General features: G+C 46.4%; 1 protein-coding gene across 1 annotated transcript in view; it reads right to left on the reverse strand.

The window, feature by feature from the left end:
• Positions 1-24,315, reverse strand: part of MAP3K13 (mitogen-activated protein kinase kinase kinase 13) — a 169,834-nt gene that overhangs the window by 48,125 nt on the left and 97,394 nt on the right. The window contains 4 exon segments of the mRNA XM_038743278.1: positions 2,333-2,441; positions 3,770-3,928; positions 9,481-9,639; positions 15,828-16,019. Of these exon segments, the coding sequence (XP_038599206.1) occupies positions 2,333-2,441; positions 3,770-3,928; positions 9,481-9,639; positions 15,828-16,019 (619 nt within the window).

Below are 24,315 nucleotides of genomic sequence, written 5' to 3' on the forward strand. Positions count from 1 at the left end.
GATTTTTTTGCTGTATTTGTTAAGCACTTACTATGTAGCGGGCACTGGGGTAGAAACAAGCTAATCAGATTGGACACAGTCCATGTCCCACATGGGGCTCACAGTCTTCATCTCCATTTTACAGATGAGGTAACTGAGGAACAGAGAAGTTAAGTGACTTTTCCAAGGTCACACAGCAGACAGTTGGCAGAGCCGGGATTAGAATGCCAGGTCCTCTGACTCCTAGGCCTGTGATTTTTCCGTTAGGCCACACGGCTTCTCTAGCCTGATTAACCTATATCTTCCCCAGTGCTTAGTACAGTGCTCGATCAATCAAAAGTATTTATTGAGTGGTTACTTTTTTAAAATTTGCATTTGTTAAGTGTTTACCATGTCTTAAGCACTGTTCCAAGCATTGGGGTGGCTACAAGTTAATCAGATGGGACACAGTCCCACGTGGCTCACATTTCAGTAGGAGGGAGAACTGGTACTGAATCCCCATTTTACAGTTCAGGAAACTGAGGCCTAGAAAGGTTAAGGGACTTCTCGAAGGTCCCACAGCAGACACGTGGTGGAGCTGGGATAAGAACCCAGGTCTCCAAGCCCATGCTTTGTTCATTTGTTCTTCTAGACTGTGAGCCCGCGGTTGGGTAGGGACCGTCTCTATATGTTGCCAACTTGTACTTCCCAAGCGCCTAGTACAGTGCTCTGCACACAGTAAGCGCTCAATAAATACGATTGAATGAATGAATGAATGAATGAATTAGGCCATGCTGCTTCCCTTTGGTGTAGAGCATGCACATATTTACTATTCTATTTATTTTGTTAATGATGTGCATACAACTTTAGTTCTATTTGTTCTGACGACTTTGACACCTGTCTCCATGTTTTGTTTTGTTGTCTGTCTCCCCCCTTCTAGACTGTGAGCCCATTGTTGGGAAGGGACGGTCTTTATATGTTGCCAACTTGAGCTTCCCAAGCGCTTAGTACAGTGCTCTGCACACAGTAAGCGCTCAATGAATACGATTGAATGAATTGAATGAATGAAAGTAAGCATTTAGGAGAGTACATTACAACAGAGTTGGTTGACATGTTTCCTGCCCACAGGGAGCTTACAGGCCACAGGAACAGACATTTATATAAATAAATGAATCACGGCTATGTACGTAAGTGCTGTGGGGTTGAGGGTGGAGTAAATAAAGGGTGGAAATCCAAATGCAAAGATGACATGGAACGAAGTGGGAGAAGAGGAAAGGAGGGATTAGTCAGGGAAGGCCTTCGGGAGGAGATGTGTCTTCAATAAGGCAATCTGTAGGTGGGGAGAGTATGTCTGTCAGATATTCATTCATTCAATCGTATTTATTGAGTGCTTACTGTGTGCAGAGCACTATACTAAGCGCTTGGGAAGTACAAGTTGGCAACATATAGAGACGGTCCCTACCCAACAGCGGGCTCACAGTCTAGAAGGGGGAGACAGAGAACAAAACAAAACATGGAGACAGGTGTCAAAGTCGTCAAAACAAATAGAATTAAAGCTGTATGCACATAATTAACAAAATAAATAGAATAGTAAATATGTGCATGCTCTACACCAAAGGGAAGCAGCATGGCCTAATTCATTCATTCATTCATTCATTCAATACAAGTACAAGTAAAATAAATAAATAAATAGAGTAATAAATACGTACAAACATATATACATATATACAGGTGTTGTGGGGAAGGGAAGGAGGTAAGGCGGGGGGGATGGAGAGGGGGAGGAAGGAGGGGGCTCAGTCTGGGAAGGCCTATGAAGTGGGAGGCAGGACTTGGGCAGGGGATCGGCAACTAAGAGAGATGATATTGAGGTCCGGTGAGAAGGTTGCCATTAGAGGAACAAAGTGTGTGGACTGGGTTGTAGAAGAAAATGAGAGAGGTGAGGTGCGGGGAACAAGGTGATTGAGGGCTTCAAAGTCGATGGTAAGGAGTTTCCGTTTGACACGGAGGTAGAGGGGCAACTGCTGGGGGCTCTTGAGGAGTGGGGAAATCTGGACTAGAGTGGTTTTGTAAAAAAATGATCCAGGCAGCAGAGTGAAGTACGAACTGAAGTGGGGAGAGGCAGGAGGCAGGAAGGTTGGCAAGGAGGCACCTCGCTCCTGAAGCGTGACGATGACTAGGGCAGGCACCCATTCTCTCTCCCGTTCAGTAGTGTAGACACCATGGAATGATCCACTTCTACGTATTTACGAACACCATCCTCCAAACCACCGCCAGACACTTTGGAAATACCCTTTCCACGGCCCTGCTCCTAAGGCAGGAGGAAGATGACGGAGGGTTCCCGGTTGCCTTGAGCAGGCCCCAAAGGGATCGTTACCTGGGATTTGAAATAAGTCTCCTGCGGCGTGGCGAGCACGTCGGCCGACGCGATGTCCAGATGCATGAGTGTCTGCCGGAAAGAAGGTCGATTACGGGGCTTGCTCTGCCTGGAGGTAAAAACAGACGCTACTGTCTAATAAGCATTTTTTTTCAGCTCCTCTAACCCCCCCGCTCCAGTCAGCTTTCGGTCAGTCGGTCGTATTTATTGAGCACTTACCGTGTGCAGAACGCTGTACTAAGCGCTTGGGAGCGTACAATACAACAATAGAATAGCCGCATTCCTTGCCCACAGTGAGCTTACAGTCTAGAGGGGAAGACAGACGTTAATAGAAATCAATAAATTACAGATCTGTAGACTGCGAGCCCGTTGTTGGGTAGGGACCGTCTCTCTATGTTGCCAGCTTGTACTTCCCAAGCGCTTAGTACAGTAAGCGCTCAATAAATACGACCGAATGAATGAAAGTCAGTGGGGCTGGGAGTGGGGGGAATGAATAAATTACAGAGAAGCAGCGTGGCTCGGTGGAAAGAGCATGGGCTTTGGAGTCAGAGGTCATGGGTTCGAATCCCGACTCCGCCACATCTGCTGGGTGACCTTGGGTAAGTCACTTAACTTCTCTGAGCCTCAGTTAACCTCATCTGTAAAATGGGGATTAAGACTGTGAGCCCCATGTGGGACCACTTGATCACCTTGTAACCTCCCCAGCGCTTAGAACAGTGCTCTGCACATAGTAAGTGCTTAATAAATGCCCTTATTATTATTATTATTATTATGAATAAAGGGAGCAAGTCAGGGCAAAGCAGAAGGAGTTGAGGAAAAGGATAAGATAGTCTGGGAAGGCCCCTTGGAGGAGATGTGCTTTTAAGAAGGCTTTGAAGGTGGGGAAAGTCATTGTCTCTTGGATAACAACAACAATAATAATAATAGGTAAGTGTTTACTATATGCCAAGCACTGTTCTAAGCGCTGGGGTAGATTTAAGTTAATCAGTAGGATGCAGTTCCTGTCCCACATGGGGCTCACACTCTTAATCCCCATTTTACAGATGAGCAAATTGAGGCCCAGAGAAGCTAAGTGACTTGCCCAAAGTCACACAGCAGACATGCGGCAGAGCCGGGATTAGAACTCATGCCCTTCTGATATGAGGAGGGAGGGCGTTCCAGGCCAGAGGCAGGACGTGGGTTTTACTCCATTTACCACTAAAAACAGGAGTCCCAGATGCTTTTTGACTGCAAAACTCAAATCTCCAGGGCCAGGCCCGTTTCCCTGGCGACCTGTCCTTTAGATCAAGGAAATTGAATCTGGATCGATCCTACCTGATGGTTCATGAGTCCCCGCACCTGGGGGTCCTCTCTGTTTTCCAGAAGTCTTTCCTAGACTTGGGTCTGAGGAGGAACAGGAAAGGGGTAGAGAGGTAGGTGGGGAGATAATTTTCTCACCACGTCTGCTTCATAAGGATTTTGAAGCCGTCAGGACAAGTCGAAGGGACGGGAAGGTGTAGGCTGTTGCTGCCCACCCCCCAGATGATGGCTGAGGAATCCACATCCTTATAGGGAATTTCTCCTGTGAGGAGTTCCCACAGCACCACTCCGAAGGACCTGAAACAAGAGGAAAATAGGACGTGAGATCCAGTACCCAATGGGAAAGTGAGTTCATTCATCCATTTTTTTTGGGGGTGGTGGTTAATGGCATTTATTAAGCGCTTACTATGTGCAAAGCACTGCTCTAAGCACTGGGGAGGTTACAGAGTGATCAGGTTGTCCCACGGGGGGCTCACAGTCTTCATTCTCATTTTGCAGATGAGGTAACTGAGGTACAGAGAAGTTAAGTGACTTGCCCAAAGTCACACAGCTGACAACTGGCAGAGCTGGGAATTTTTTTAATGGCATTTATTAAGCGCTTACTGTGTGCAAAGCACTGTTCTAAGCACTGGGGAGGTTACAGGGTGATCAGGTTGTCCCAAGGGGGGCTCACAGTCTTCATCCTCATTTTACAGATGAGGTAACTGAGGCACAGAGAAGTGAAGTGACTTGCCCAAAGTCACACAGCTGACAATTGGCAGAACTGGGATTTGAACCCATGACCTCTGACTCCAAAGCCCGGGCTCTTTCCACTGAGCCACGCTGCTTCTTTCATTCAATCATATTTATTGTGTGCTTACTGTGTGCAGAGCACTGTACTAAGCGCTTGGGAAGTACAAGTTGGTGACATATAGAGACGGTCCCTACCCAACAATGGGATCACAGTCTAGAAGGGAGAGACGGACAACAAAACAAGACATGTGGACAGGTGTCAAGTCGTCAGAACAAATAGAATTATAGCTAAATGCACATCATTAACAAAAGCAGAATAGTAAATATGGACAAGTAAAATAAATAGAGTAATAAATCTGTACAAACATATATGCAGGTGCTGTGGGGAGGGGAAGGAGGTAGGGTAGGGGGGATGGGGAGGAGGAGAGGAAAAGGGGGGCTCAGTGTGGGAAGGCCTCCTGGAGGAGGTGAGCTCTCAGTAGGGCTTTGAAGGGAGGAAGAGAGCTAGTTTGGCGGATGTGCGGAGGGAGGGCATGCCAGGCCACGGGGAGGACGTGGGCTGGGGGTCGATGGCGGGACAGGCGAGAACGAGGTACAGTGAGAAGTTTGGCAGAGGAGCGGAGGGTGCAGGCTGGGCTGGAGGAGAGAAGGGAGGTGAGGTAGGAGGGGGTGAGGGGATGGACAGCCTTGAAGCCCAGAGTGAGGAGTTTTTGCTTGATGCGTAGTTGACAGGCAGCCACTGGGGATTTTTGAAGAGGGGAGTAACATGCCCAAGTGCTTACTATGTACCAGGCATTGTACTGAGCGCTGGGGTAGATACGAGTTGATCAGATTGGATACCGTTGCTGTCACACATAGGGCTCACAGTCTTAATCCCCATTTTACAGATGAGGCAACTGAGGCACAGAGAAGTTAAGTGACTTGCCCAAGGTCACACAGCCAACATGAAGCACAGCCAAGATTGGAACCCTGATCCTTCTGGTTCCCAGATTTGTGCTCTGGCCACTAGGCCACGCTCAATCAACCGTATTTATTGAGTGCTTTCTGTGTGCAAATCACTGTACTGAGCGCTTGGGAGACTACAATACAACTACAAATGGACATGATGATGATGATGATGATGATGGCATTTGTTAAGCGCTTACTATGTGCACAGCACTGTTCTAAGCGCTGAGGAGGATACAAGGTGATCAAATTGTCCCACATGGGGCTCATAGTTTTCTTCCCCATTTTCCAGATGAGGTAACTGAGGCACAGAGAAGTGAAGTGACTTGCCCACAATCACACAGTTGACAGTTGGCAGAGCCGGGATTTGAAACCATGACCTCTGACTCTATCAATCAATCAAATAAATACGATTGATTGATTGATTGATTGACTCTCAAGCCCGTGCTCTTTCCATTGAGCCATGCTGCTTCTCTGAGGAACAACTGTTCCTTTTTCTTTGAGGGGGGTCCTTTGAGAGTTTCCTCCTGGAGCGATAGGAACTTCCCAGATTCCTTCATTTGCTTTCTTATAGTGACATCACTCTAGTTAGAAGCTGAAATTTCAGATTTCACTGCCGTATTCTTAGAAGGCAGTTCACTTAAGAGTTTTTGAACACCTTAGGGAATTTGCTAAGGAGTGTTCAGAAAGCAGTATAGCTTCAGTGTTGGCTTAGGACAATGTGTACTACTATTAAACATGCTTCAGGCTGTGCTTGGAATGTTTAAGTAAGAAGAATTGTGGTCTGCATTTACTGTAGAAATCTGAATCAGTGATTGAAATGAAAATTATCCGTTTTTCATAGCAGATGAAATTGGCATCTAAGGCAAGCATTTGGTCTCTTCCAGAAGACTAAATCCTGGTCACCCATCCTTACCACTCAATAGTACTTGTAACTTGCCAACTTATACTTCCCAAGCACTTAGTACAGTGCTCTGCACACAGTAAGCGCTCAACAAATACGATTGAATGAATGAATGAATTAATCATTTTCCTGGAAAATGACATATTCCCTAACCACAACAAGCTCGCAGTCTAGAGGGGGAGATAGATATTAATATAAATAAATAAATTATGGATATATACCTATGTGCCGTGGGGATGAGAGGAGGGATGAATGAAGAGAGCAAATCAGGGCGACGCAGAAGGGAGTGGGAGGAGAGGAGTGGAGGGATTAGTTATTTGGGAATAGTCTTGTCTTGCATTATCGGTGACACATGGGAAGAAGAGCCTCAAAAAACCATATGATTTTGAACACAATTAGCATTCTATTCATTCATTTGATCATGCTTATTGCGTGATTACTGTGGGCAGAGCACAGTACTAAGCACTTGGGAGAGTATAATACAAACATAAACGACACATTCCCTGCCCATTACGAGCTTACAGTCTAGAAGGTGATATCTTCCCCTAGTCTTTTTCTAAGGCTTTGTTTTTACCTCGGAAACCTCTTTTATCTTCAGCTACCCTTTAAAATTTTCCATTTACAGTCTCTCACGTGTGAAGGAAAATGATATTTCAGAACTTGGACGGAACAGGAGATATACCTGCTAGAGGAAGCCCACTGCTGGGTAGGGACTGTCTCTATATGTTGCCAACTTGTATTTCCCAAGCGCTTAGTACAGTGCTCTGCACACAGTAAGCGCTCAATAAATACGATTGATGATGATATAAGTCCCACCAATACTATTATTTTCTAAAAAATATTTTACGGTATTTGTTAAGTGCTTACTATGTGCCAGGCACTGTGCTAAGCACTGGAGTAGATACAAGATAATTAGGTTGGACACAGTCCATGTCCCACCTGGGTCCACAGTCTTAATCCCCAATTTACAGATGAGGTAAAGAGGCACAGAGAAGTTAAGTGACTTGCCCAAGGTCACACAGCAGGCAATTGGAAAAGCCAAGATTAGAACGCAGGTCCTCTGATTTCCAGATCCATGCTCTTTCCACTAGGCCACACTGCTTGAAAACCATTTCCTGCAGCCCTCCTAATAATAGCTGCAACTGTCTCTACTGCAGCATGGCTCAGTGGAAAGAGCACAGGCTTTGGAGTCAGAGGTCATGGGTTCAAACCCTGGCTCTGCCAATTGTCAGCTGTGTGACTTTGGGCAAGTCACTTCTCTGTGCCTCAGTTACCTCATCTGGAAAATGGGGATTAAGACTGTGAGCACCCTCTGGGACAACCTGATCACCTTGTAACCTCCCCAGAGCTTAGAACAGTACTTTGCACATAGTAAGCGCTTAATAAATGCCATCATTATTATTATTACTGCATTCCCTGTCAGGTGGGAGAGAACACTGCACATTTAAGAGATCAGGAACCAACCCTAGAAATAGACTGTCACTACCCCAGATGCTGCTCGGGTTACAATAATAACAATAATAATAATAATAATGGTATTTGTTAAGCACTTACCATGTGCAAATAATAATAATAATAATAACGGCATTTGCTAACGCTTACTATGTGCAAAGCACTGTTCTAAGTGCTGGGGGGATACAAGGTGATCAGGTTGTCCCACATGCGGCTCACAGTCTTCACCCCCATTTTACAGATGAGGCAACTGAGGCACAGAGAAGTTAAGTGGCTTGCCCAAGGTCACACATCAGACAAGTGGCGGAGCCGGGATTCGAACCCTTGACCTTTGACTCCTAAGCCCGGGCTCTTTCCACTGAGCCACGCCGCTTCTTAATCCCCATTTTACAGATGAGATACCTGAGGCATGGAGAAGTTAAGCGACTTGCCCAAGGTCACGGAGACAAGTGCTTGAGCCGGGATTAAAACCCAGGCCTGTGCTCTTTCCCCTAGGCCGTGCTGCTTCCCCTCTTAACCATTGAGGGGGATACAAGGTGATCAGGTTGTGGGGCTCACAGTCTTAATCCCCATTTTACAGATGAGGGAACTGAGGCACAGAGGAACACAGTCGACAAGTGGTGGAGCCGGGATTAGAACCCATGACCTCTGACTCCCAAGCCCGGGCTCTTTCCACCGAGCCTTGCTGCTTCTCTATGGAATCTTATTTTTCGGAAGAGGGAAGGTACTAAATTTCACGCTTTAGTTGCTGAAACCGGGGACTCTAAGAGGGGCCACCATGAAAATAAATACATGCCTATAAGTGCGGGACCTAAAAGGAAATCAGAGAACCCCGATGAAAATTAGCCAGTGGGGAGCATTTGTGTTTGATAAGCGCTTAGTACAGTGCTCTGCACATAGTAAGCGCTCAATAAATATGATTGATGATGATGATGATGATGATTTTGAAGGGAATTTGTGTGTATTTGTTGCGAGCAGATGTTTGAGTTCCATCAGCCTGGTGACAAAGAAGGAAAATAATGCTTGTTCCCAATGATCAATTAATCAATCAAACAGTGGTACTTATTAAGTGCTTAGTACGTGCAGAGCACTGTTCTAAGTGTTTGGGAGAGTACAATACAACAGAATTAGCAGATACATTCCCTGCCCATAACGAGCTTACATTCTAGAGGGATGCCTAGATGCTGATTTTGAACTATTTTATTTCTGTTAGTTTTACTGAGAATTCAAAAATATGAGAACCCTTTAGGTCTAGCCTGTTTTTCCATCTGCTGGTATTTATCCAAAAAAATACATTTTTTATTCCTTCTTAAGTCTGTTTGATTTCCTCATAGTTCCTCAAACTCCGCTGTCTTTTTACAATGGGTTCCCTAGACACTCAAGCACAGCGCAGTCATCATCATCAATCGTATTTATTGAGCGCTTACTATGTGCAGAGCACTGTACTAAGCGCTTGGGAAGTACAAATTGGCAACATACAGAGTCCTTCGCCCTTTGGCATTTATTGAGCGCTTACCGTGTGCAGAGCACTGTACTAAGCGCTCGGGAAGTACAATTCGGCAACGTATAGAGACGGTTCCTACCCAACAACGGGCTCACAGTCTAGAAGGGAGAGACGGACAACAGAACAAGTAGATGGGTGCCAATACCAACAGAATAGATAAATAGAATTATAGATATGTACACATGATTAATAAAATAATTAGAGGAATAAATATGTACAAATATACGCAAGCGCTTGCGTATATACCGAAGAATACCGAGAGGGCATTGAAGGAGAGAAGAGTGAGAAGACGCGGTTTTGCAATGATCTCACCAGATATCCACTTTCTCCGAGACGGGCTCGTTGCGAATCACCTCTGGTGCCATCCATGCCACCGTGCCAGCGAAGGACATTTTGGTACTTTTATCGCTGAGTTCTTTCGAAGTGCCAAAATCTGAAATCTTGACTGCATCGGTGTGAGTGACTAATACGCTAAGAGGAGAAAAACACGCGGCATTTAGGCCCGAAGAAAAACGCAACTGGGAAAATTTTAGTATTTCTTCCTATTAATATAGCTTCCTCCGTGCCAAATGCTGTTCTGAGCACTGGGGTAGACACAACCACTTGTGTATATTTGTACATATTTATTACTCTAATTATTTTATTATTAATAATAATTCATTCACTCAATCGCATTTATTGAGCGCTTACTGTGTGCAGAGCACTGGACTAAGCGCTTGGGAAGTAATAACAATAATGATGATGGCATTTATTAAGCGCTTACTATTACTCTATTTATTTATTACTCTATGATTACTCTATTTATTTATTTATGTTACTTGTACATATCTATTCTATTTATTTTATTTTGTTAATATGTTTGGTTTTGTTCTCTGTCTCCCCCTTCTAGACTGTGAGCCCACTGTTGGGTAGGGACTGTCTCTATATGTTGCCAACTTGTACTTCCCAAGGGCTTAGTACAGTGCTCTGCACACAGTAAGCGCTCAATAAATATGATTGATTGATTGATTGATTGATTGTTAAGCACTTACTATCTGCAAAGCACTTTTCTAAGCGCTGGGGGATACAAGGTGATCAGGTTGTCCCGCATGGGGCTCACAGTCATCATCCCCATTTTACAGATGAGGTAACTGAGGCTCCGAGAAGCTAAGTGACTTGCCCAAGGTCACACAGCAGACATGTGGCAGAGCTGGGATTTGGACCCGTGACCTCTGACTCCAAAGCCTGGGCTCTTTCCACTGAGCCACGCTGCTTCTCTTATATAATAATGGCATTTATTCAGCGCTTACTATGTGTAAAGCACTGTTCTAAGCGCTGGGAGGTTACAAGGAGATCAGGTTACCCCACGGGGGGCTCACAGTCTTAACCCCCATTTTACAGATGAAGGAACTGAGGCACAGAGAAGTTAAGTGACTTGCCCAAGGTCACACAGCAGGCAATTGGTGGAGGCAGGATTTGAACCCGTGACCTCTGACGCCAAAGCCTTGGCTCTTTCCACTGAGCCACGCTGCTTCTTTTAATGCTTTCTTATTAATGATGTGTATATATCTATAATTCTATTTATCTATTCTGTCGGTATTGACACCTGTCTACTTGCTTTGGTTTGTTCTCTGTCTCCCGCTTCTACACTGTGAGCCTGTTGTTGGGTAGGGACCGTCTCTATATGTTGCCAACTTGTACTTCCCAAGCGCTTAGTACAGTGCTCTGCACAAGGTAAGTGCTCAATAAATACGATTGAATGAATGAATACAAGGTAATCAGATTGGTCACGGTCTCTGCCCACGTGGAGCTCCCAATCTAAATCCCCATTTTACAGAGGAGGTAACTGAGGCCCAGAGAAGTGAAGCGACTTGCCCAAGGTCACACAGCAAACAAGTGGCAGAGCCAGGATTAGAACTCATGACCTTCTGACTCTCAGATCTGTGATCTTTTCTCTAGGAAACACTGGCCCCCCTCTCGCTTGGAGCCACAGTAGCGTCCTAAACGTTAATAGCAAAGCAGCAGTTTCGTTTTTAGAGTAGCCCAACAAACGGTAGCTTCACACAGGCTCAAACTCATCCATTTCCACCCAATGACACTGAAACAACTTCTCTGTGCCTCAGTTCCCTCATCTGCAAAATGGGGATTAAGACTTTGAGCCCCCCGTGGAGCGACCTGATCACCTTGTAACCTCCCCAGCACTTAGAACAGTGCTTTGCACATCGTAAGTGCTTAATAATACTAATAATTTTGGTATTTGTTAAGCGCTTACTATGTGCAAAGCACTGTTCTAAGCGCTGGGGAGGATACAAGGTGATCAGGTTGTCCCATGTGAGGCTCACAGTCTTAATCCCCATTTTACAGATGAGGTAAATGAGGCCCAGAGAAGTGAAGTGAGTTGCCCAAAGTCACACAGCTGACAAGCGACGGAGCCGGGATTAGAACCCATGACCTCTGACTCCAAAGCCCGGGCTCTTTCCACTGAGCCATGCTGCTTCCCCCATGGCTTAATAAATGCCATTATTATCAATGATGACCCTAATTGGGGCCCCCCGATATTGAGTATAGCATCCAGGAGTGGTTTGGTTCTCCCCGAAGGCCACTGTACTAGGGATTTCAATCAATCAATCAATCAATCAATCAATCGTATTTATTGAGTGCTTACTGTGTGCAGAGCACTGTACTAAGTGCTTGGGAAGTACAAGTTGGCAACATATAGAGACAGCCCCTAACCAACAGTGGGCTCACAGTCTAGAAGACACTTAACAAATGCAATTATCATTATTACTATTATTGTTATTACCTTGTATCTACCCCAGCACTTAGAACAGTGCTTTGCACATAGTAAGCACTTAAAAAATGCCATTATTATTATTATTATTATCTTGTATCTACCCCAGCGCTTAGAACAGTGTTCGGCACATAGTAAGCACTTAACAAATACCATAATAATAATAATTATTGATTGATTTATATACTATTCCCTGCAAGGTGGGGATTCTGCACAATGTACTCTCCCGATTCAGCCACTTAATGTTGGTATTTGTTAAGTGCTTACTATGTGCTAAGCACTGTTCTAAGCTCTGGGGTAGATACAAGGTGATCAGGTTGTCCCATGTGGGGCTCACAGTCTTCATCCCTATTTTACAGATGAGGGAACTGAGACCCAGAGAAGTGAAGTGACTTGCCCAAAGTCACACAGCTAAGTGACAGAGCCGGGATTTGAACCCGTGACCTCTGACTCCAAAGCCCGGGCTCTTTCCACTGAGCCACACTGCTTCACTTTAGGGCTGTTTAGGGGCCTGGTGTTCTGAAAGCATTTCCCCAATCCCAAACGTGCCTAAGGGCAAGTAGGGAGAAATATATACATGAGGGATTTCCGATTTATGACCCTTGAGCAAGATCAATCAATCAATCAGTCAATCAATCGTATTTATTGAGCGCTTACTGTGTGCAGAGCACTGGACTAAGCGCTTGGGAAGTACAAGTTGGCAACAGATAGAGACAGTCCCTGCCCAACAGTGGGCTCACAGACTAGAAGGGGGAGACAGAGAACAAAACCAAACATATTAACAAAATAAAATAAATAGAATAGATATATAGAAGTAAAATAAATACATAAATGGAGTAATCAATATGTACAAACATATATACATATATACAGGGACTTCCTCAAGGGGCTGGAGGTCCAGCAGCTACACATGGAATAATTCACTTTCTAATACTATGCCTGTTCAGTCCTCCCCACCCACATCCCTGATAAAGATCACTCAGCTCTTCTCAGAGAACAGCGGGGTGGACACACCGATGGGCACTATCCTCCACCTAGCGCTATATCAATCAATCAATCAATCAATCAATCGTATTTATTGAGCGCTTACTGGAGCGCACAAGTTGGCAACATATAGAGACAGTCCCTACCCAACAGTGGGCTCACAGTCTAAAAGGGGGAGACAGAGAACAAAACCAAACATACTAACAAAATAAAATTAATAAATAAAAATAAAATAAAGATGCGTCAAAGTGGTCCCCTCACGTTAGACCATGTATTCACGCTACCGCATCTTGGTGCAATTAGGTGAAATTTTTTGGGCGGAGAGTCGGGAAACATTTAGCTTCTTAAATCTATCGTTTGGGATGAGAGCATCTCTATAGAGGCATGACAGAAGCATTTCCCACTGTGCTGATTTAAACCAGACTAGACAAGGACCTCAGATAACCTCAGCGGAAACTCTGTACAGTGCATAGGACCGATGCTATTGGAGTCACATGCCACGGATCCGAACCCAGAACCCCCGCCTTCTCCCCGCCGCCCCCGTCAAGAAATTCTGACGTTAGTAATGGTGGTATTTGTTAAGCGCTGACTATGTGCGATTCACTGTTCTAAGCGCTGGTGGGGGGGGGCTGCAAGGTGATCAGGTTGTCCCACTTGGGGCTCACAGGCTTAATCCCCATTTTACAGATGAGGTAACTGAGGCACAGAGAAGTTAAGCGGCTTGTTGCCTGTCCCCTCATCTGACAAGGGGTTTCAAACTTTTCTAGCCATCAACACTTTTCCCAGTCGCCCGGCAGTGGTCCCTGGATTCTAGAAATCTGGGCCTTCTCTGGGCCTCAGTTACCTCATCTGTAAAATGGGGATTAAGTCCGTGAGCCCAACGTGGGCCAACCTGATCACGCTGTATCTACCCCAGTGCTTAGAACAATGCTTGGCACATAGTAAGCGCTTAACAAATACCATCATTATTATCTTTCTAATCCTGGCTCCGCCTCTTGTCTGCTATGTGATCTTGAGCAACTCACGTCAATTCTCAGTGCCTCAGTTAACTCATTTGTAAAATGGGGATGAAGACTGTGAGCCTTATATGTTAGTATGTTTGGTTTTGATCTCTGTCTCCCCCTTTTAGACCGTGAGCCCACTGTTGGGTAGGGACTGTCTCTATATGTTGCCAACTTGGACTTCCCAAGCGCTTAGTACAGTGCTCTGCACACAGTAAGCGCTCAATAAATACGATTGATTGATTGATTGATTGACAGGGATCATGTCCAACTTGATTACTTCATATCTACCCCAGCGCTTGAGATGGGAGAAGTATCACGCCCTAGGGGATAGATTATGGGCCCGGGAGTCCGAAGGACCCGGCTTCTAATCCCGGCTCCACCGCTCGTCCGCTGTGTGAACTTGGGCAAGTCACTTCACTTCTCTGGGCCTCAGGGACTGTCTCTATATGTCGCCAACTTGTACTTCCCAAGCGCTTAGTACAGTGCTCTGCACACAGTAAGTGCTCAATAAATACGATTGATTGATTGATTGATTGATCTGTAAAATGGGGATTAAGACTGTGAGCCCCACATGGGACGGGGATTGCATCTGGTCTAATAATCTTGTATCTACCACAATGTTGTGTTGAGTGCCTTAATAAATGCACAGTGAGCACTTAATAAATACCATAATGATTATTAATGATTAGCTGGTGGCAGGAGAGGGAAGCAGCGATTAGTAACCAGTGGCAACTAGAAATTGGATGGACTGAACAGCTAATCAAGGAGTATGCACATAAATACTGATCTTCAGGGAAAAAAAAATCCCACCCTGTCTGCCTGACTTCAAATGCTTATCAACCCTCTAGTGCTGAATTCCTTCAAAAACTTCCTGTGGCACATTTTCCTGTCCCCAGCTGGCCTACAAGGCAGAACGTGTTACTGCTCATAAGAAAACAGACAAAGAAAACAGTGGATAGATCATTGGCCCGCGAGTCCGAAGGACCCGGCTTCTAATCCCGGCTCCACCGCTCGTCCGCTGTGTGAACTTGGGCAAGGCACTTCACTTCTCGGGACCTCAGTTATCTCATCTGTAAAATGGGGATTAAGACCGTGAGCCCCACATGGGACGGGGATTGCATCTGGTCTAATAATCTTGTGTCTACCACAACGTTTTGTTGAGTGCCTTAATAAATGCACAGTGAGCACTTAATAAATACCATAATGATTATTAATGATTAGCTGGTGACAGGAGAGGGAAGCAGCCATTAGTAACTGGTGGCAGCTAGAAATTGGATGGACTAAACAGCCAATCAAGGTAAATACTGATCTTCAGGGAAAAAAAAAAAACCCACCCTGTCTGCCTGACCTCAAATGCTTATCAACCCTTTAGTGCTGAATTCCTTCAAAAACTTCATGTGGCACATTTTCCTGTCCCCAACTGGCCTACAAGGCAGAATGCATTAGTGCTCATAAGAAAACAGACAAATCCTTCATTGTTTTTTCAACAGAATAACAATAATAACTGTGGTATTTGTTACGCGCTTACTATGTGCCAGGCACCGTACTAAGCACTGGGGTGGATACCAGCACGTACGGTTGGACACAGTCCCTGTCCCACGTGGGACTCACAGTTTCAATCCCCATTTTACAGATGAGGTGACTGAAGTAGAGAGAAGAGACTTGTCCAGGGTCACCCAGCGGACATGCGGAGCGGCCGGAATTAGAGCTCCTCCGTCCACTCTGCCATGCTGCTTCTCAGGCTCGGTCATCTTCTGAACACAATTCTGAACACGGAGCACTTAGGACAGTGCTCCGCACACCGTAGGCGCTCAATAAATACAACTGAATGAATTCCGGCCGGCAGAATTTCTCATTTTAAAGCAACAAAACAATAGTAGCGCATCTGAGGGGGAACTTACTTGGGTGACTTGAGATCCCGGTGGATGATTTTATGAAGGTGCAGGTAATTCATTCCACTGGCGATCCCCGTGGACCAGTCCACCAGGAGCCGGGGGGTGATTTTGCGTCCCGCCCTCAGGACCTCGTAGAGTTGTCCGTGGGCACAATACTCCATGATGATACAGTAACACGGGGCCTGGGTGCAAACCCCTCTGCCGGGGGAGGGGAAGAGGGGAAACCGCATTAATATTTAACGAAAGAGCAAACGGAAAATGAACTCGAGGATTTGATTTGTGGCATCCGGCGGTAATGTTGCACCTGTGCCTGAGCCTCAGTTACCTCACCTGTAAAATGGGGATGAAGACTGTGAGCCCCCCGTAGGACAACCTGATCACCTTGTAGCTCCCCCAGTGCTTAGAACAGTGCTTTGCACATAGTAAGTGCTTAACAAATGCCATTATTATTATTATTATTATTATTATTGAGGGCTTGTAGCAGCAAAAGCCCTGGGTATCAATCAATCAATTAATCAATCAATCGTATTTATTGAGCGCTTACTTTGTGCAGAGCACTGTACTAAGCGCTTGGGAAGTACAAGTTGGCAACATATAGAGACAGTCCTTACCCAACAGTGGGCTCACAGTATAAAAGGGGGAGACAGAGAACAAAACCAAACATACTAACAAAATAAAATAGAATAGATATGTACAAGTAAAATAAATAAATAAATAAATAAATAGAGTAATAAATATGTACAAACATATATACAGGTGCTGTGGGGAAGGGAAGGAGGTAAGATGGGGGGATGGAGAGGGGTGCGAGGGGGACAGGAAAGAAGGGGCTGAGTCTGGGAAGGCCTCCTGGAGGAGCTGAGCTCTCAGTAGGGCCTTGAAGGGAGGAAGAGTGCTAGCTTGGTGGATGGGCAGAGGGAGGGCATTCCAGGCCTGGGGGAGGAGGTGGGCCGGGGGTCGATGGCGGGACAGGCGAGAGCGAGGTACGGTGAGGAGATTAGTGGCGGAGGAGTGGAGGGTGCGGGCTGGGCGGGAGAAGGAGAGAAGGGAGGTGAGGTAGGAGGGGGCGAGGGGATGGACAGCCTTGAAGCCCAGGGTGAGGAGTTTCTGCCTGATGCGCAGACTGATTGGTAGCCACTGGAGATTTTTGAGGACGGGAGTAACATGCCCAGAGCGTTTTTGGACAAAGACAATCCAGGCAGCAGCGTGAAGTATGGATTGAAGTGGGGAGAGACATGAGGATGGGAGATCAGAGAGAAGGCTGATGCAGTAGTCCAGACGGGATAGGATGAGAGCTTGAACGAGCAGGGTAGCGGTATGGATGGAGAGGAAAGGGCGGATCTTGGCAATGTTGCGGAGCTGAGACCGGCAGGTTTTGGTGACGGCTTGGATGTGAGGGGTGAATGAGAGAGCGGAGTCGAGGATGACACCAAGGTTGCGGGCTTGTGAGATGGGAAGGATGGTGGTGCCGTCAACAGAGATGGGAAAGTCAGGGAGAGGACAGGGTTTGGGAGGGAAGACAAGGAGTTCAGTCTTGGACATGTTGAGTTTCAGGTGGCGGGCAGACATCCAGATGGAGATGTCCTGAAGGCAGGAGGAGATGTGAGCCTGGAGGGAGGGAGAGCGAGCAAGGGCAGAGATGTAGATCTGGATGTCATCAGCACAGAAATGATAGTTGAAGCCGTGGGAGCGAATGAGGTCACCGAGGGAGTGCGTGTAGATCGAGAACAGAAGGGGACCAAGCACTGAACCTTGGGGAACCCCCACAGTAAGGGGATTGGAGGGGGAGGAGGAGCCTGCAAAAGAGACTGAGAATGAATGACCGGAGAGATAAGAGGAGAACCAGGAGAGGACGGAGTCTGTGAAGCCAAGGTCGGATAGCGTATTGAGGAGAAGGGGGTGGGCCACAGTGTCGAAGGCAGCTGAGAGGTCGAGGAGGATTAGGATGGAGTATGAGCCGTTGGATTTGGCAAGCAGGAGGTCATTGGTGACCTTTGAGAGGGCAGTTTCTGTAGAATGTAGGGGACGGAAGCCAGACTGGAGGGGGTGGAGGAGAGAGTTGGTGTTGAAGAATTCGAGGCAGCGCGAGTAGATGACTCGTTCAAGGAGTTTGGAAAGGAATGGTAGGAGAGAGATGGGACGATAACTAGAAGGTGAGGTGGGGTCAAGAGAGGGTTTTTTTAGGATGGGAGAGACATGGTCATGTTTGAAGGCAGAGGGGAAGGAACCAGTGGAGAGTGAGCGGTTGAAGATGGAATTTAAGGAGGGGAGAAGGGATGGAGCGAGAGATTTCATGAGATGAGAGAGAATGGGGTCAGAAGCATAGGTGGCCGGAGTAGCACTTGAGAGGAAGGAGGAGAGCTCCTCTGAGGATACTGCTGGGAAGGATGGGAGAGTAGCGGAGAGCATTGAGAGCCGGGGGGTTGGAGAAGCGGGGGGAGTGACTTTGGGGAGGTCGGACCTGATGGATTTAATTTTGTTAATGAAGTAGGAGACCAGATAGTTGCGGGTGAGGGAAGGAGGAGGGGGAGGAACCAGGGGTCTGAGAATGGAGTTGAATGTACGGAACAGCACTTTTAAAAAAAAATACTGGAGCACAACAGAGAGGCAGAAGAGGTGGAGGGTTTAATGTTATATTATAAATATTTTAAATAATTTGAAATAATATTTAAATAATTTAAAATTATTATTATTATTTGGGATACAAGGAGGGTAGGAATGCTGCTCGGAACAGGGAAGGTAGAGAGAGAGAGAGAGAGAGAGAGAGAGAGAGAGAGAGAGAGAGAGAGAGAGAGAGAGAGAGAGAGAGAGAGAGAGAGAGAGAGAGAGAGAGAGAGAGAGAGAGAGAGAGAGAGAGAGAGAGAGAGAGAGAGAGAGAGAGAGAGAAGCAGCATGGCTCAGTGGAAAGAGTGGGGGCTTGGGAGTCAGAGATCATGGGTTCGAATCCAGGCTCTGCCACTTGTCAGCTGTGTGATCTTGCACAAGCCACTTCACTTCTCTGTGCCTCAGTTCCCTCATCTGTAAAATGGGGATGAAGACTGTGAGCCCCACGTGGGACAACCCTATCACCTTGTATCCCCCAGCGCTTAGAACAGTGCTTCACACATAGTAAGCGCTTAACAAATACCATCATTATTATCATTATTATTTCTTGACAGTAATTGGATGTAACTCTGGGATGGGGCTGCTCTTCTACAACCCAATCGGCACACTTCGCTCCTCTAATGCCACCGTTTTCACTCTACCTCGATCTCATCTCAGAGAAGCAGCGTGGCTCAGTGGAAAAGAGCCCAGGCTTTGGAGTCAGAGGTCATGGGCTCAAATCCCAGCTCTGCCAATTGTCAGCTGTGTGACTTTGGGCAAGTCACTTCACTTCTCTGAGCCTCAGTGACCTCATCTGTAAAATGGGGATTAAAACTGTGAGACCCCCCAACCCAGGACAACCTGATCAATCAATCAACAATCAATCGTATTTACTGAGCGCTTACTATGTGCAGAGCACTGTACTAAGCGCTTGGGAAGTACAAATTGGCAACACGTAGAGACAGTCCCTACCCAACAGTGGGCTCACAGTCTAAAAGGGGGAGACAGAGAACAGAACCAAACATACCAACAAAATAAAATAAATAGGATAGAAATGTACAAGTAAAATAAATAAATAAATAAATAAATAGAGTAATAAATATGTACAACCATATATACATATATACAGGTGCTGTGGGGAAGGGAAGGAGGTAAGATGGGGGGATGGAGAGGGGGACGAGGGGGAGAGGAAGGAAGGGGCTCATTCTGGGAAGGCCTCCTGGAGGAGGTGAGCTCTCAGCAGGGCCTTGAAGGGAGGAAGAGAGCTAGCTTGGCAGAGGGGCAGAGGGAGGGCATTCCAGGCCCGGGGGATGACGTCGGCCGGGGGTCGATGGCGGGACAGGCGAGAACGAGGCCTAACGGTGAGGAGATTAGCGGCGGAGGAGCGGAGGGTGCGGGCTGGGCGGGAGAAGGAGAGAAGGGAGGTGAGGTAGGAGGGGGCGAGGGGATGGAGAGCCTTGAAGCCCAGGGTGAGGAGTTTCTGCCTGATGCGCAGATTGATCGGTAGCCACTGGAGATTTTTGAGGAGGGGAGTAATATGCCCAGAGCGTTTCTGGACAAAGATAATACGGGCAGCAGCATGAAGTATGGATTGAAGTGGAGAGAGACACGAGGATGGGAGATCAGAGAGAAGGCTGATGCAATAGTCCAGACGGGATAGGGTGAGAGCTTGAATGAGCAGGGTAGCGGTTTGGATGGAGAGGAAAGGGCGGATCTTGGCAATGTTGCGGAGCTGAGACCGGCAGGTTTTGGTGACGGCTTGGATGTGAGGGGTGAATGAGAGAGCGGAGTCGAGGATGACACCAAGGTTGCGGGCTTGTGAGACGGGAAGGATGGTAGTGCCATCAACAGAGATGGGAAAGTCAGGGAGAGGACAAGGTTTGGGAGGGAAGACAAGGAGCTCAGTCTTCGACATGTTGAGCTTTAGGTGGCGGGCGGACATCCAGATGGAGATGTCCTGAAGGCAGGAGGAGATGTGAGCCTGGAGGGAGGGGGAGAGAGCAGGGGCAGAGATGTAGATCTGGGTGTCATCAGCGTAGAGATGATAGTTGAAGCCGTGGGAGCGAATGAGGTCACCAAGGGAGTGAGTGTAGATTGAAAACAGAAGGGGACCAAGCACTGAACCTTGGGGAACCCCCACAGTAAGGGGATGGGAGGGGGAGGAGGAGCCTGAAAAAGAGACTGAGAAAGAACAACCGGAGAGATAAGAGGAGAACCAGGAGAGGACGGAGTCTGTGAAGCCGAGGTCAGATAGCGTGTTGAGGAGAAGGGGGTGGTCCACAGTGTCAAAGGCAGCTGAGAGGTCGAGGAGGATTAGGACAGAATATGATCACCTTGTAACCTCCCCAGCGCTTAGAACAGTGCTTTGCACATAGTAAGCACTTAACAAATGCCATTATTATTATTATTGTTATTATCTATCTAGCCGCCGACCTCTTTCCCAAATCCTGCTTCTGGCCTGGAACGCCCTCCCCATCATATCCAACAGACAGTGGCTCTCCCCTCATTCAAAGTCTTACTGAAAGTGTATCTTCTCCAAGGGGCCTTCCCTTGGAGAAGCAGCATGGCTCAGTGGAAAGAGCCCGAGCTTTGGAGTCAGAGGTCATGGGTTCGAATCCCGACTCCACCACAGGTCTGCTGTGTGATCTTGGGCAAGTCACTTCACTTCTCTGAGCCTCAGTGACCTCATCTGTAAAATGGGGATTAAGACTGTGAGCCCCACGTGGGACAACCTGATCAGCCGGTATCCTCCCCAGTGCTTAGAACAGTGCTTTGCACATAGTAAGCGCTTAACAAATGCCAATTATTATTATTATTATTATTCCCCATCCAACCCTCCCCGCCTCCACTTCCTCTTCTCCCACTCCCTTAGGCCTCACCCTGACTGGTTCCCTTTATTCATCCCTCCTCCTCCCCCCAGCCCCACAGCACTTTTGTCCCTATCTGCCATTTATTTATTTCTATTAATGTCCTTCTCCCCCTCTAGACTGTAAGCTCATTGTGGGCAGGAAACACGTCTGTTCTATTGTTCCACAGTACAGTGCTCTGCACACAGTTCTTCAAATGCTGTCGAGTCGCTTCTGACCCAGAGTGACTCCATGGACACCCCCGCTTCAGAACATCCCTGCGGCGTTGTTCAGTGGAAAGAGCCCGGGCTTGGGAGTCAGAGGTCATGGGTTCTAATCCCGGTTCCACCACTTGTCAGCTGGGTGACTTTGGGCAAGTCACTTCACTTCTCTGGGCCTCAGTGACCTCATCTGGAAAACGGGGATTAATAATAATAATGATGATGGCATTTGTTAAGCGCTTACTATGTGCAGAGCACTGTTCTAAGCACTGGGGAAGGGATACAAGGTAATCAAGTGGTCCCCCGTGGGGCTCACAGTCTTCACCCCCATTTTCCAGATGAGGTAACTGAGGCTCAGAGAAGTTAAGTGACTTGCCCAAGGTCACACAGCAGATATGTGGTGGAGTCAGGAAGACCGCGGGCCCCATGTGGGACAACCTGGTTACCTTGTATCTCCCCCAGCACTTAGGAGAGGGCTTGGCATATAGTAAGCGCTTAACAAATGCCATCATAATAAAGTCAGTAAGCGCTCAGTAAATACAATGGGCTAACTGACTGACTGACTGGCCAAAAATCCTGAGTTATGTCAGCTGTCAGTGCTGGATGTATCCCCAAGTTGCACATCTGTGGAATGGACATAAGTTGCAGCATGGCTCAGTGGAAAGAGCACGGGCTTGGGAGTCAGTGGTCATGGGTTCTGATCCCAGCTCTGCCACGTGTCTGCTGTGTGACCTTGGACAAGTCACTTAACTTTATTTATTTATTTTATTGGTACATATTTATTCTATTTATTTTATTTTGTAAATATGTTTTGTTTTGTTCTCTGTCTCCCCCTTCTAGACTGTGAGCCCACTGTTGGGTAGGGACCGTCTCTATATGTTGCCAACTTGTACTTCCCAAGCGCTTAGTCCAGTGCTCTGCACACAGTAAGCGCTCAATAAATACGATTGAATGAATGAATGAATGAACTTCCCTGAGCCTCAGTTACTACATCTGTAGAATGGGGAGTAAGACTGTGAGCCCCATGTGGGGCAACCTGATCACCTTGTATCCCCCCCCAGTGCTTAGAACAGTGCTTTGCACATAGTAAGCGCTTAACAAGTGCCATTATTAAGTAACCCAGCCAGACTTGCGTTACTCTCTCTATAGAGAAAACAGTCTACAAACACTTCAGATACTGAAATAATGCTCAGCCACAGGGAAATAAACCTGCAATTTTTTTTAATATGGCATTTATTAAGTGCTCACTGTGTGCCAGGCACTGTAGTAAGCACTGGGGTAGATACAAGCTAATTAGGTTGGACATAGTCCATGTCCCACATTTTGCAGATGGGAGAACTGAGGCCCAGGGAAGTTAAGTGACTTGCCCAAGATCAATCAATCCAACAATTGATCAATCATATTTATTGAGTGTTTACTGTGTACTAAGCATTTAGAATAATAATAATAATGATGATGATGGCATTTGTTAAGCGCTTACTGTTCTAAGCGCTGAGGAGGCTACAAGGTGATCAGGTTGTCCCACGTGGGGCTCACAGTCAATCCCCATTTTGCAGATGAGGTAACTGAGGCACAGAGAAGTTAAGTGACTCGCCCGAAGTCACACAGCTGACAATTGGCGGAGCCGGGATTTGAACCCATGATTACTGACTCCAAATCCCATGCTCTTTCCACTGAGCCACGCCGAATACAAAATAACTGTTTGCAGACACATTCCCTGCCCACAGTGAGCCTCCAGTCTAGGGGGGGATCAGACATTTACTTATTAATATAAGTAAATATTATATGTAATAATAATAATAATGGTATTTGTTAAGCGCTTACTATGTGCTAAGCACTGTTCTAAGCCCTGTATATATGTATATATGTTTGTACGTATTTATTACTCTATTTATTTATTTTATTTGTACATATTTATTCTTTTTATTTTATTTTGTTAGTATGATTTGTTCTGTTTGTCTCCCCCTTCTAGACTGTGAGCCCGATGTTGGGTAGGGACCGTCTCTATATGTTGCCAACTTGTACTTCCCAAGCACTTAGGACAGTGCTCTGCACACAGTAAGCGCTCAATAAATATGAATGAATGAATGTTCATTAGTGAGCCCCCTTTATCCTCTCCTCCTCCCCATCCCCCTGCCCTACCTCCTTCCCCTCCCCACAGCACCTGTACATGTTTCTACAGATTTATTACTCTATTTATTTTACTTGTACATATTTACTATTCTATTTATTTTGTCAATAATGTGCATCTAGCTTTACTTCTATTTATTCTGATAACTTGACACTTGTCCACATGTTTTGTTTTGTTGTCTGTCTCCCTTCTAGACTGTGAGCCCGTTGTTGGTAGGGACCGTCTCTATATGTTGCCGACTTGTAATTCCCAAGCGCTTAGTACAGTTCTCTGCACACAGTAAGGGCTCAATAAATATGATTGAATGAATGAATGAATGAATATTTGTTAATTATTTATTATTATGTATTTATTGATATACAATAAATATAAGTAAATAAATTAGGGATATGGATATAAGTGCCTTGGGACTGAAGGAGGGGTCAATAAAGGGAGCAAAACAGTGTGATACTGAAGGGGATGGGGGAGAGGAAAGGAGGGCTCAGTCAGGGAAGGCCTCTTGGAGGAGATGGGCCTTCAGTAAGAAGGTGGCGAGAGTAATTGTCTGTCGGGTATGAAGAGGGAGGGCATTCCAGGCCAGAGGCAGAATGTGGGCGAGAAGTCGGAGGCAAGATAAATGAGAACGAAGTACGGTGAGTTGGTTTACATTAGAGGAGCAAAGCAGTGTGGCCCAGTGGAAAGAGCGCGGGCTTTGGAGTCAGAGGTCATGGGTTCAA

The sequence above is a fragment of the Tachyglossus aculeatus genome, chromosome 1 (genome assembly GCF_015852505.1).
Source record: "Tachyglossus aculeatus isolate mTacAcu1 chromosome 1, mTacAcu1.pri, whole genome shotgun sequence".
Lineage (NCBI taxonomy): Eukaryota > Metazoa > Chordata > Mammalia > Monotremata > Tachyglossidae > Tachyglossus > Tachyglossus aculeatus.